The sequence below is a fragment of the Salmo salar genome, chromosome 13, assembly GCF_965601325.2.
Source record: "Salmo salar chromosome 13, fSalSal1, whole genome shotgun sequence".
NCBI classification, from domain to species: domain Eukaryota; kingdom Metazoa; phylum Chordata; class Actinopteri; order Salmoniformes; family Salmonidae; genus Salmo; species Salmo salar.
Genome location: NC_138303.1, coordinates 86342330 through 86356929, shown reverse-complemented (window position 1 = coordinate 86356929; position 14600 = coordinate 86342330). Strand labels below are relative to the sequence as shown.

The window sequence follows — 14600 nt, the reverse complement described above, 5'->3', positions numbered from 1 at the left end:
TACTGGGAGCTAAGGACACATCTGTAAATGCATGCATCCTCATATACATGATCATATCAGACCTGGGTTCAAATACACGTGTATTTAAGTAACTGTTATGTAAAAAAACAAAAAAAATATTCTCTGTGTATTTGAGTATTTTTAAATACACAACCAAAAAAAAAGTACTTTTACTTGAAATTGTATTTGAATTCCATCATTCTGAAGTTGTATTAGGATATTGCATTTTTATTTAATATTTTTGAATTTGTAATGCACAAATTGAATCATTGAATTAATAAATTGAACTTTTTCATTATTTGAAACTGAATTGATTGAATATTGCATTCAATTTTAAAATTCAAAATAAATGTAATTCAATATTTAAATATTCTGTTTCAATATGGTATATATTGCATTCATTGTCTGTGTATCAAGTTAACAAACTATCATTTCAAGTTGATCAAAGTTTAATATATTCAACTTCTCAGATGCATTCAGATCAATGTTAATTTTGGCACTGTTTTTTATTTTTAGATTTAGTCTAGTCTTAGTCATTTTGGCAAAAATATCATTAAATCTTAGTCACATTTTTACCATTTGAATAAGGATTTAGTCTAGTTATTGTCGAAATTAGGAAAACTGTGGGCCATTTTAGTCAACTAAATACCCTTTCATTTTAGTCACATTATGTTTGTATTGCCTCAATAACCTACAGCAAACATTCATATTTTTTATTTATTTACATTTTATTTAACCTATATTTAACTAGACAAGTCAGTTAAAAAAACGTAAGGATCGGCGTCCCGTCGTCGGGACAGTTGTAAATCATTCAGCGAGTTATGTCAAGATTGCAGATTTTAGAGTAACAACAAATGTCGGTACATAGAAGTGTCTTACATTGGCTGAAAGCTTAAATTCTTGTTAATATAACTACACTGTCCAATATACAGTAGCTATTACTGCGAAACAATGCCATGCTATTGTTTGAGGAGAGCTCCTAACAACAAAATAGTTTTTTCACCGCGATAGGTTTGATAAATTCACCTCCGAAGGTGTAATGTGTACTTTCATTCTGGAATCTTGCTCTGATTTATCATCCAAAGGGTCCCAGAGATAACATGAAGTGACGTTTTGTTAGATAAAATCCTTCTTCATATTCTAAAAAGGTCCATATATCACGCACGATCGATTTTGTATTTCCACTCGTTCAATTTGCAAAGAAAGGAATCTGAAAATCTCACCCTAAACGTTGTTTCAACGAGTCAAATCACGTTCGTATCTATTCCTCAGAGATCCTAGAAGGTAACGAGACTTCCCTATTTCATTAGGGGTGTAGTATATCCTACAGAACACCATATTTGGTCAGAGAGCGACGCCTTCATGGCACGCCGATGACACGGGCGGCCATCACTTGAACGACTGTATCTTTGTCAAATAAGCACCAATTGGAGTCAAACAAAGCTAGCTAGATAGCCAATGAGCTGGGCTTTATGGGAGTATCATGTATATGTCCTAAAATGTAGCTTCTAGCCTTGTATGACAGCATGCCTTTTCATTTTGGACAAAAATTATAAGGATATTCAGAGTTATGAAGTTATGAAAACTGGTTGTTTTGCAAATGTTGAACTTCTATAATATGGCTACTAATACTTGGAAAGCTAAATCAAAGTCCAAGTATACAGATTTGACGATATTCTTGCAGAAAAATGGAATATGAATGCGAATGTCTCCTTCACGATTTGCCCAAATGTACTTGGGGACTTCACACTAAAAGGCTTGAGGATCAGTCATACTCCAAGTTATCCATCTGAAACTTTGCACATACACTGCTGCCATCTTGTGGACACTATCAGAATTAGTGTTGGCTATAACTATGACCTTTCGCTTGCATTTCAGAGATGGTGGTTGAAAAACACTTGTTGTTTTTTTCTTTGTATTTTCTTCTACCAGATCTATTGTGTAATATTCTCCTACATTCAATTCACATTTCCACAAACTTCAAATGTTTCCTTTAGAACGGTACGAAGAATATGCATATGCTTGCTTCAGAGCCTGAGCTACAGGCAGTTAGATTTGGGTATGTCATTTAGGCGGAAATTCAAAAAAAAAAAAAGTTTTAAGAACAAATTCTTATTTACAGCCCACCCCGGCCAAACCCTAACCCGGACGACGCTGGGCCAATTGTGCGTAACTCAATGGGACTCCCAATCATGGCCAGTTCTGATACAGACTGGAATCGAACCAGGGTCTGTGGTGACGCATCTTGCATTGAGATGCAGTGCCTTAGACTGCTGTGCCACTCGGGAGCCCAAATGGAGGGAGACAGCATGATGCTCCTTCATTGTCTCTGTGAGTCAATTTGCAAGTCCCATATAATGTGATAACGATGAGTTGAAATCCACTTAGCCGATTGTTTTCTGGCACATATATATATTTTTTGCGTGTTTCATATGTAGCCACGGAGTGGTGGCGCATAGGCTTACACTTCAGCTCCACTATAAGTGTTGCTTTGTCAACAGTGTGTTAATATGACATTCTACCTGCAAAACAGAGCACAGTGGAAGAGCATCTTTACTCTATTTTTCCCTACTGAACCATATTCATCGATTATGCATATGTACAACAGCTTTGATCCAGTTCTTAAATTGTTGCTAGCGATTGTACTAAATGATCCTCTAATTACACGTTGCTTTTGTTTTGTTTACATTGACTATGTTTACAATGTAGCTAGCTGGAGTTTCTGCTAGCTAGTAGATTCTTTACTTCAACCAATTCTTGAGCTTGGACGTCGAACGTGATGCAACGCGGGCGCAACACGGGCAGTATCTTTCATTGATTTCAAAGGAAGCATTCCCTCAACGGCTGACGTCTGATGGTAACGCCGGATGAATGATGGCTGTAGCGTAGCAGGGCCGCTACTGTGCTTTGATTGACAAACAGCAAGCTTGACTAGTTTATAAAAAGGTGTTGAACTGACTGAATAAAGTTGATCTCATATATCCTTGCCATTCAGAAATCATTTAATGTAGTTATATATCCATGGTATCACATCGGGACAAGTAAACTAAAGACCTCGATTATATTTTAAGTATTTAGTCCATTAAGACTTGCATGACAGTCATGAGATAATAATGTGTCCCTGAACAAAAGGGGGGGGGGGGGGGGGGGGGTGTCAAAAGTAACAGTCAGTATCTGGTTTGGCCACCAGCTGCATTAAGTACTACAGTGCATCTCCTCATGGACTGCACCAGATTTGCCAGTTCTTATCTATGCTTATCGACAACAAACATTTTGTTGAACCTTTATTTAACTAGGCAAGTCAGTTAAGAACAAATTCTTATTTACAATGACAGCCTAACGGGGAACAGTGGGTTAACTGCCTTGTTCAGGGGCAGCACGACAGATTTTTACCTTGTCAGCTCGGGGATTCGATCTAGCAACCTTTCGGTTACACGCCCAGTGCTCTAACCACTAGGCTACCAGTGTCGAAACTTTTCATTGATACTGAAGGTTGGGGTAAAGTGACTATGCATAAATAATAAACAGCGAGTAGCAGCAGCGTAAAAAAAAAAGTGGGCGGGGGCAGGTCAATGCAAATAGTCCGGGTAGCCATTTGATTAGCTGTTCAGCAGTCTTATGGCTTGGGGTTAGAAGCTGGGGCTAGGTGGGACGCTAGCGTGCCACCTGTGGTGCACTCCATCAACAGCAGGTGCATTTCAAGAGCGGCAAATTTGAATCCAAATAAATGTCAAAATTCAAATTTTTCAAAAATACAACTATGTTACACCATTTGAAAGATAAACATCTCCTTAATCTAACCACGTTTTACGATTTCAAAAAGGTTTTACGGCGAAAGCATAAATTTAGAGTATGTTAGGACAGTACATTTACAAGAGTTGTGTGTAATGTTTTGTCAAGTCAAAGACAGGGTCACCAAAACCATAAAACCAGCTAAAATGATACACTAACCTTTTACAATCTCCATCAGATGACACTCCTAGGACATTATGTTAGACAATGCATGCATTTTTAGTTCTATCAAGTTCATATTTATATACAAAAACAGCGTTTTACTATGGCATTGATGTTGAGGAAATCGTTTCCCTCCAATAACCGGCATTCAAGTCAGCGTCAGAAATTAAATAATTAAAATTAGAAAACATTGGTAAAATATTATATTGTCATTTAAAGAATTATAGATTTACATCTTTTGAACGCAATCAACTTGCCAGATTTAAAAATAACCTTACTGGGAAATCACACTTTGCAATAATCTGAGCACTGTGCCCAGAAAAATACGCGTTGCGATACAGACTAGACGTCATGTTGGGGAGATCTAAAATCGAAAATACTATGTAAATAATCCATTACCTTTGATTCTCTTCATCAGATGTCACTTCCAGGTATCACAGGTCCATAACGAATGTAGTTTTGTTCAAAAAAGCTCATCATTTATGTCCAAAAATCTCCGTCTCGTTAGCACATGATGTAAGCCAGCCGGACTTCTCGTCATGAACGAGGGGAAAAAATATATTTCCGTTCGTTCAAACATGTCAAACGTTGTATAGCATAAATCATTAGGGCCTTTTTTAACCAGAACATGAATAATATTCAAGGTGGACGAATGCATAGCCTTTTATAACGTATTGGAACGAGGGTACCCAACATGAAGTAGCGCGCCAGGTGTCTAATGGGACATCACCGTTCCATGGCTCTTGTTCGGTCAGATCTCCCTCCAGAAGACTCAAAACACTTTGTAAAGGCTGGTGACATCTAGTGGAAGCAATAGGAAGTGCCAAAATATTCCTAAACCCCTGTGTTTTTCAATGGGAGAGGTTTAAAGTCAATACAACACATCAGGTATCCACTTCCTGTCAGAAAATGTCTCAGGGTTTTGCCTGCCAAATGAGTTCTGTTATACTCACAGACACCATTCAAACAGTTTTGGAAACTTTAGAGTGTTTTCTATCCATATATAATAAGTATATGCATATTCTAGTTACTGGGTAGGATTAGTAACCAGATTAAATCGGGTACATTTTTTTTATCCAGACGTGCAAATGCTGCCCCCTAGACCCAACAGGTTAAGGAGCCTTTTCGACCTAAACTTGGAGCTCCGGTACTGCTTGCCGTGCGGTAGCAGAGAGAACAGTCTATAATTAGGATGGCCTTCCTCTGACACCACCTGGTATTGAAGTCCAGGAAGCTTGGCCCCAGTGATGTACAGGGCCATACGCACTACCCTCTGTAACGCCTTGCGGTCGAATGCCGAGCAGTTGCCATACCAGGCGATGATGCAACTAGTCAGGAAAGGAAAAGGGGGATACCTAGTCAGTTGTACAACTGAATTCAATCAACTGAAATGTGTCTTCCATTAACCCAACCCCTTTGAATCAGTTGCTCTCGATGGTGCAGCTGTATAACTTTTTGAGGATCTAAAGACCCATGCCAAATCTTTTTAGTCTCCTGAGGGGGAATAGGCATTGTCGTGCCCTCTTCACGACTGTCTTGGTGTGTTTGGACCATGATAGTTTGTTGGTGATGTGGATACCAAGGAACTTGAAGCTCTCAACCTGCTCCACTACACCCCCGTCGAGGAGAATATGGACGTGCTCGACCCTCCTTTTCCTGTAGTCCACGATCATCTCCTTTGTCTTGATGAGGGAGAGGTTGTTGTCCTGGCACCACACTGCTAGGTCTCTGACCTCCTTCCTATAGGCGGTCTCATCGTTGTCGGTGATCAGGCCTACCACCGTTGCAAACTTAATGATGGTGTTGGAGTCGTGTTTGGCCATGCAGTCGTGGGTGAACAGGGAGTACAGGAGGGGACTAAGCACGCACCCCTGAGGGCCCCTGTGTTGAGGATCAGTGTGGCAGATGTGTTGTTGCCTACCATTACCACCTGGGGGTAGCTCGTAAGGAAGTCCAGGATCCAGTTGCAGAGGGAGGTGTTTAGTCCCAGGGACCTTAGCTGAGTGATGAGCTTTGAGGACACTATGGTGAACGCTGAGCTCTAGTCAATGAACAGAATTCTCACGTAGGTGTTCCTTTTGTCCAGGTGGGAAAGGGCAGTGTGGAGTGCAATAGAGATTGCGTCATCTGTGGATATGTTGGGGCGGTATGCGAATTGGAGTGGGTCTAGCACCATTACTGATAAAATTGATGTAATTAATGCATTTAATCACCATTTTATTTCTGTGGGCTATATTTTTGACTCAGTTTCTAAGCCAACTCACATTAAGTGTAGTTTGCATATTAATGGAGATAATTTGTTGATTGATACTGTAAAAGTTGATCTGGGGTATTCTTTCAGACAATTCTCTGTTAAGGAAGTCCTTGATGCCTTGCTAGTATTAGACATTAATACATCTAAAAGGGGCCGATCATTTGGAACCTGGTCTGCTTAAATGTGCAGCAACCTTCATTGCTGCCTCAGGAATAATTCCTGAAGACTAAAGTATGGTAATCTGCGTATGTGTTGCCACTCCATAAGGGTAGTGATAGTAGTCATCTTGACAATTACCGAACAATTTCTAGGCTTCCTTGTCTAGCGAAGATTATTGAGTCGTTGGTAAATGTGCAGCTTTGTGACTGAGAAATGTATTTTAAATGTAAACCAATCAGGGTTTAAACCATGGAATAGCACTATTACAGCCACCACATTAGTTGTGAATGACCTTGTCAATGCATTGAATGCTAAAATGAATTGTGCTGCTTTGTTTATAGATCTGTCTAAGGCCTATCATACATATTGATCATGGTATTGTTTTGAAGAAACTGTCAAAGTCTCATAAAAGTATCTCAGTTGGGTTACATCTTCACTCCTTGAATGGTTCTGTAATAGAACATGTCCCTGCATACAAATACCCTGGTATTTGGATGGACAATGATCTATAATTTAAGAAGCATACAAATGGTTAAATAAATACAGGGGTCAAAATCAAATAGCTAAATGATCCTTGGTATGACCATGTTAAAACAACTCCATATCTTAGCTTAGTAGAAACCCAGCCCCGGGCCCTTAGACTCCACGGCAGGGATGGGCAACTGGCAGCCCACACCCCTTTGAAGGGTCACAGATCAATTCCCCTCCATTTTTTAGATTGCTAAATTAGTTTAGCAGCCAAATATCTAACCTTGTTATCATGGTCAAATTACCAGCAGTTGATTGATTTTGTTTGTTAGTCTCAGTCATTCAGTGGGGGAAAAAAAAATATTTTTTACAAGTATTATAATTTTAATGGTAGGTTTATTTGAACAGTGAGAGACAGAATAACAACAAAAATATCCAGAAAAACGCATGTCAAAAATGTTATAAATTGATTTGCATTTTAAATGAGGGAAATAAGTATTTGACCCCCTCTCAATCAGAAAGAGTTATGGCTCCCAGGTGTCTTTTATACAGGTAATGAGCTGAGATTAGGAGCACACTCTTAAAGGGAGTGCTCCTAACCACAGCTTGTTACCTGTAAAAAAAAGACACCTGTCCACAGAAGCAGTCAATCAATCAGATTCCAAACTCTCCACCATGGCCAAGACCAAAGAAGTCTCCAAGGATGTCAGGGACAAGATTGTAGACCTACACAAGGCTGGAATGGGCTACAAGACCATCACCAAGCAGCTTGGTGAGAAGGTGACAACATTTGGTGCATTTGGGGCTCCATGCAAGATCTCACCTTGTGGGGTTGCAATGATCATGAGAACAGTGAGGAATCAGCCCATAACTACACGGGAGGATCTTGTCAATGATCTCAAGGTAGCTGGGACCATAGTCACAAAGAAAACAATTGGTAACACACTACACCGTGAAGGACTGAAATCCTGCAGCGACCGCAAGGTCCCCCTGCTCAAGAATACATATTCAATCCCGTCTGAAGTTTGCCAATGAACATCTGAATGATTCAAGGACAACTGGTGAAAGTGTTGTGGTCAGATGAGACCAAAATGGAGCTCTTTGGCATCAACTCAACTCGCCGTGTTTGGAGGAGGAGGAATGCTGCCTATGACCCCAAGAACACCATCTCCACCGTCAAACATGGAGGTGGAAACATTATGCTTTGGGGGTGTTTTTCTGCTTAGGGGACAGGACAACTTCACCGCATCAAAGGGACGATGGACGGGGCCATGTACCGTCAAATCTTGGATGAGAACATCCTTCCCTCAGCCAGGGCATTGAAAATGGGTCGTGGATGGATATTCTAGCATGACAATGACCCAAAACACACGGCCAAGGCAACAAAGGAGTGGCTCAAGAAGAAGCACATTAAGGTCCTGGAGTGGCCTAGCCAGTCTCCAGACCTTAATCCCATAGAAAATCTGTGGAGGGAGCTGAAGGTTCGAGTTGCCAAACGTCAGCCTCGAAACCTTAATGACTTGGAGAAGATCTGCAAAGAGGAATGGGACAAAATCCCTCCTGAGATGTGTGCAAACTTGGTGGCCAACTACAAGAAACGTCTGACCTCTGACCTCTGCCAACAATGGTTTTGCCACCAAGTACTAAGTCATGTTTTGCAGAGGGGTCAAATACTTATTTCCCTCACTAAAATGCAAATCATTTAATAACATTTTTGACATGCGTTTTCTGGATTTTTTTGTTGTTATTTTGTCTCTCACTGTTCAAATAAACCTACCATTAAGATTATAGACTGATCATTTCTTTGTAAGTGGGCAAACGTACAAAATCAGCAGGGGATCAAATACTTCTTTCCCCCACTGTATATCATATTAAAAACTGCAAATCCATCCACCCTATGGCAAAATGTGTAGAATTGAAATAAAATAACTGTAAAACATCTCATTTTCCTTTCCGCCCCATAGCAAAATAAGTAGAATGGCATTACATTAGTTATACAATTGCTAAATCATCCCTGCTCTAGGAGGTTAACATGTAATGACCCAGAGCATCTGTTCTGTTTAGAGATCCATTTCATAATATGAAAAAAAGTGTCCATCACACAACTAGTTTGATTTAAAATTGTATCTTTAATTTGTATATCAAGATCATTTGAGCTATTTACTTAACTTTTCTGTTTTAATAAAATATATAATAATAAAAAATAAAAAACATAATGGTGTGTCACGCCCTGACCTTAGAGAGCCGTTTTATTTCTCTATTTGGTTAGGTCAGGGTGTGATGTGGGTTGGGCATTCTATGTTGTTTATTTCTTTGTTTTTGGCCGAGTATGGTTCCTAATCAGAGGCAGCTGTCTAGCGTTGTCTCTGATTGGGAATCATACTTAGGCAGCCCTTTTCCCACCTGTGTTTGTGGGATCTTGTTTTTGTGTAGCTGCCTGTGAGCAGCCTCAGAACGTCACGTTTCGTTTTTCTTCTGTTTTGGTGAGTTTCATCTTCATTAAAAGATGTGGAATTCCATGCACGCTGCGCCTTGGTTTATTTATGATCGGGAGTTTGAAGATAGTGAACGTGACATGGTGCCAATTCATATCTTGCAGGAAAATACATTAATCTCAAGAGAAGACAGGTTTAATGTTCTCATGATCATATAGGTCTTTGCCTAGACAATATCCAAAATGACTAACAATACACTGAATTCATACATTTTCAGTAACTGTAAACACAATTTCTGTTTTTGAATGGAATCAAGGCATTAGAATGTACCAAAGGCCACCAAAACACAGATTGTTGGCAAAAAAATGTCTTCACTCACTATTTTTTCTACGGTGCATCCGGAAAGTATTCAGACCCCTTGACTTTTTCCACATTTTGTTAGGTTACAGTCTTATCCTAAAATGTATTAAATAAATGTTTTCCCTCATCAATCTACACACAATACCCCATAATGACGAAGTGAAAACAGGTTTGTAGAAACTTTTGAAAATGTATACAAAAATAAAAACAGATATACCTTATTTACATAAGAATTCAGACCCTTTGCTATGAGACTCAAAATTGAGCTCAGGTGCATCCAGTTTCCATTGATCATCATTGAGATGTTGCTACAACTTGATTGGAGTCCACCTGTGGTAAATTCAATTGATTGGACATGATTTGCAAAGGCACACACCTGTCTATATAAGGACCCACAGTTGACTATGCATGTCAGAGCAAAAACCAAGCCATGACGTTGAAGGAATTGTCCGTAGAGCTCAGAGACAGGGTTGAACTCTTTGGTCTGAATGCCAAGCATCATGTCTGGAGGAAACCTGGCACCATCCCTAAGGTGAAGCATGGTGGTGGCAGTAACATGCTGTGGGGATGTTTTTCAGTGGCAGGGACTGGGAGACTAGTCAGGATCGAGGGATAGATGAACGGAGCAAAGTACAGAGAGATCCTTGATGAAAACCTGCTCCTGAGCGCTCAGGACCTCAGACTGAGGCGAAGAATCACCTTCCAACAGGACAACGACCCTAAGCACACAGCCAAGACAACGCAGGAGTGGCTTCGAGACAAGTCTCTGAATGTTCTACAGTGGCCCAGCCACTTGAACCCGATCGAACATCTCTGGAGAGACCTGAAAATAGCTGTGCAGCGATGTTCCCCAACTAACTTGACAGAGCTTGAAAGGATCTGCAGAGAATGGGAGAAACTCCCCAAAAACAGGTGTGCCAAGCGTGTAGCGTCATACTCATGGCTGTAATCGCTGACAAAGGTGCTTCAAAGTACTGAGTTAAAGGGTCTGAATACTTATAAATGTACTATTTCAGTTTTTAAAATGTATTTATACATTTGTATCAGGTATTGTGTGTAGATTGATGAGGAAAAAAATACATGAATACATTTTAGAATAAGGCTGTAACGTAACAATGTGGAAAAAGCCAAGGGGTCTGAATACTTTCTGAATGCACTGTATTTGGCTGGCTACTCCATGTGCATGTGTAAAACACTGTATTCACTCAATTCAGTTTCAAATCATGAAATCAACGATTCAATTAAAAAAATATTACATCCCAATTCAATATCCTAACACAAATTCAAAATGATGGAATTCAAATACAATCTCTGTTGGCAATGAAATCACTCCATATTTTAAAATACTTTCAAAGTGTATTTCCAAATACATTAAAATATTCAACTACTTAATTTAAATAAAATTTATCTGAATACTTACTTTGTATGTACAGTATGTGAAAGTAATTGAGATATTTGAAATAGTATCGGAACCCAGGTCTGGCTCATATAGTACAGTATTGACACCGAGGCGATAAAGCAAACCAAATTTCCAAAGGGACAATTACACTTTCTGAATGCAAACCCTGTATGAGATTGCATAATGGTACACTCCACTGTACACAAATAACACAAACTTTCACTTACCAGAACAACAACCTTAGTCTTAGGAAGACGGGAGGTGAGCAGTTGTGCAATGGCAAGGATTCCCCCTGCAACTTGCTCTGCCGAATGCTCATGATTGTTGGTTCCTACCCACACCACCGTCACCTGGAGGGGAGCAACGAGGTATTGATTAGTTTAATCAGATGTCATAGTTCTGATCTGGATGAAAAGCACTCCAGGACCACAACTGTCCACCTGTGCTGTGCCCTTTCCTCTCTCAGAGCCTGTGCTGACCTGTTTGAGTCTCACCTTAGGCCCAATGTTATCCAGTTCTCCATTCTGCAGCCTCCACAGCACATTACAGGTGGTGTCTCCCCCGATGCCAAAGTTGAGCGCGTGCAGAGGAGAGAAGAGCTCCCGCCAGATCTGTAGAGTGATGTAGCAGGTTGAGATCCAGGACAAGGATTAGTGTAAAATACCAGTGTCATAGCAAAAGGTAAACAACTAACACATGCACATAGGTCCACACACACAGAGTACTATAACTGATATAATGCACAGCAACATGTATCACACACACACACACACACACACACACACACACACACACACACACACACACACACCACACACACACACACACACACACACACACACACACACACACACACCACCGGGTTTCCGTTGTGGTGCTGGACAGTTGACCTGCAGCATTCTAATTTAACAGACATTTAAGAAATTTACCGGACCCATATGCATTGGGTGCATAACCGGATTAGGGTATCCACCCACAGTGCTCAGAATGACAGAAATCACATTTAGTTCATGGTAATTAATCTTAACAGAACATAAAACTCAAGGATGCAATGGCGTCCGTCCTTCTTACCGAATGCACAATTTGAAGATGTCCATATTTACTTTTCCGAACAGCAAAATCACTAGCCTATGCCAATCTACTATGCCCAATAGTAGAAAAGTTGACCAATTCTATTGGTCAGCTTGTCGTTCTGTGCAAGAAATAAATAGCCTATTCCAAACACACACTGGGAAAGTTGTGGGATGATAGATCCCAAATTCATACAACCTGTAGGCCTAGGCAACAGTCAAAAAAATGTAAACGCAATGAGGATCATGCAACAGATCAGAATGTTTAGTTTCAAATGTTGGTAAACTATTATTTCTTCACATTATAAGCGCAGAAATGCGCACATGGCAGTAGGCTACAAGATCAAATCCCTGAGCTGACAAGGTACAAATCTGTCGTTCTGCCCCTGAACAAGGCAGTTAACTCACTGTTCCTAGGCCGTCATTGAAAATAAGAATTTGTTCTTAACCGACTTGCCTAGTTAAATAAAGGTAAAAAAAAAAAAAAAAGATGCAAGAACTAGCATGAGTTGCTAATATGACTAGGATTGTGCATTTGGCTACTGGACAATGAAAGAAATTGGATTTCAAATCAACTAGAAGATGAGAGAAATAGGCTACTGGTTTCAATGGCATATGGAAGTCTATAAATAACTGCCTGCACGTTTGGTTGGATTTTGGCTAAGCTACTTTGAAGCAAGGTAAGACATGCCTCATTATATGCAGTAAAACATTCAGGTTTCAAATAATTAGGTATGCATTTTCAAAATGGATACGCCTACTGACTCCAGCTCATTGCAAAGTGGTGTGTGACCTGCTGAGGCTTGCCTAGTTGCTTATGCACTTGAATGGCAAATGGGAAACTCGCTTTAATTACCAGTTGAGAAATAAAAATAGTAGCTCTTTTTAATCTTGGCCATCGTTTTTAACATGCGATTGCATTAAGAATTGTAGGTCAATGATTGGGCAGGCTTCACTCCAGTAGCAACCAACAGCTAGCTGTTTGATGAGCTGTAGCAGCAGCTCTCACGCTACATTGACTGGGATCAATCAATGAATAGGCTAAAATGTGTTATTTTGCAATGGAATATTTTTATTCTCGCGGACAATTGGCCAGCACCAAATTGTATTTATCGCCTTTTCATTTATATTTTTGGGGGGGCAAAAGCCAGCTGTTACCAGCTAATGGAAACCCTGACACACACACACACACACACACACACACACACACACACACACACACACACACACACACACACACACACACAAAGTATGTTGTATACACAGGCATCTGTCCTCTCTCACCTCGTACTGCTGCATTAGCTGTACCATGGAGTCTCCAATAAACAGCACCTCTGGCTCTGCATCCTTACACTCCTGAACAAACCGCGTGTGCTGCAGAAACACAACACGTCATCCCCAGGCAGACACTCTACAGCCAAAAAGTTCTACAGCTGCCCCATCGAGAGCATCTTGACTGGCTGCACCACCACTTGGTAAACTCTGCTACCGTCTGGAAATTGGTACCGAAGCATCGGCATAACAAACTTATTATGGATACTCTTCCTGGGGTCCAGCAAAATTAAGGCAGTTTATACAATTTTAAAAACATTACAATACATTCAGATTTCGCAACACAGGGTGTGCCCTCAGGCCCATACTCTCCCCCTACCACATATCTCCAGTAGTAAATTAATGTGTATGTATAGTGCGTATGTTATCGTGTGTGTGTGGGTGTGTATGCATGTGTCTGTGCCAATGTTTGTGTTGCAGGCATGAGTTACTTGATGTGGAATAGAGTTCCATGTAGTCATGGCTCTATGTTGTACTGTGTGCCTCCCATAGTCTGTTCTGGACTTGGGAACTGTGAAGAGACCTCTTGTGGCATGACTTGTGGGGTATGCATGGGTGTCCGAGCTGTGTGCCAGTAGTTTAGACAGCTCGGTGCATTCAACATGTCAATACCTCTGGTAGACCCCCCAGTCACGTCACCTGGTGCTTGTTTACAAGCACACGTGTGCACAACTGCTGTGCAGCATGCTCCATGTGATGTTTATCAGCTAGATATCTTATAATATCTTATAACCATTATATATATATGCTTGATTTCAGAAGACGCTAACCAGTAAATTAGCAAACTAATATATAAATAAATAACTGTCTAAAATGTGCTAAATGCTCTGCGATTTAGATTTAGTTTGCTAATTTACTGGTTAGTGTCTTCTGAAATCAAGCGTTCCCTTGGTAACAGCAGAGAATCTCCTTCTGGATCAAGAGCCTTGCTGCCTAATATTTGTTTTATGCGTGCAACAAACTGTGAGAAGCATTTGAGTTACTTGTATAGTTTAGGTCAGACACTGTATGAAATGTTTGCAATGTGCTCGTTAGCATTTAGTTTGCATTCTCTATGGGATTTGACATATATTTGGATTACAGAGTATGAGTGGGCTTTGAAAACAGCAGCCCTTGTGTTCAGTGCCAGTATTACCGAATATTCCGGTATGGCACAAGGTCGGTATGAA

At 40.3% G+C, this 14600-nt stretch overlaps 1 protein-coding gene across 5 annotated transcripts in view; it reads right to left on the bottom strand.

Moving 5' to 3' along the window:
- Positions 1-14600, bottom strand: part of LOC106567833 (platelet-activating factor acetylhydrolase IB subunit alpha2) — a 31035-nt gene that overhangs the window by 2553 nt on the left and 13882 nt on the right. For 2 of the 5 annotated variants that reach the window (XM_014137605.3, XM_014137604.3), the window contains exons 3-5: positions 13384-13473; positions 11509-11640; positions 11257-11379 (exon numbers count right to left, since the gene is read on the bottom strand). In XM_014137605.3, coding sequence (XP_013993080.1) covers positions 11257-11379; positions 11509-11640; positions 13384-13473 — 345 coding nt within the window. The remainder of the gene's footprint in view (positions 1-11256; positions 11380-11508; positions 11641-13383; positions 13474-14600) is intronic. The other 3 variants (XM_014137606.3, XM_014137607.3, XM_045692293.2) reach the window with 3 other exon arrangements.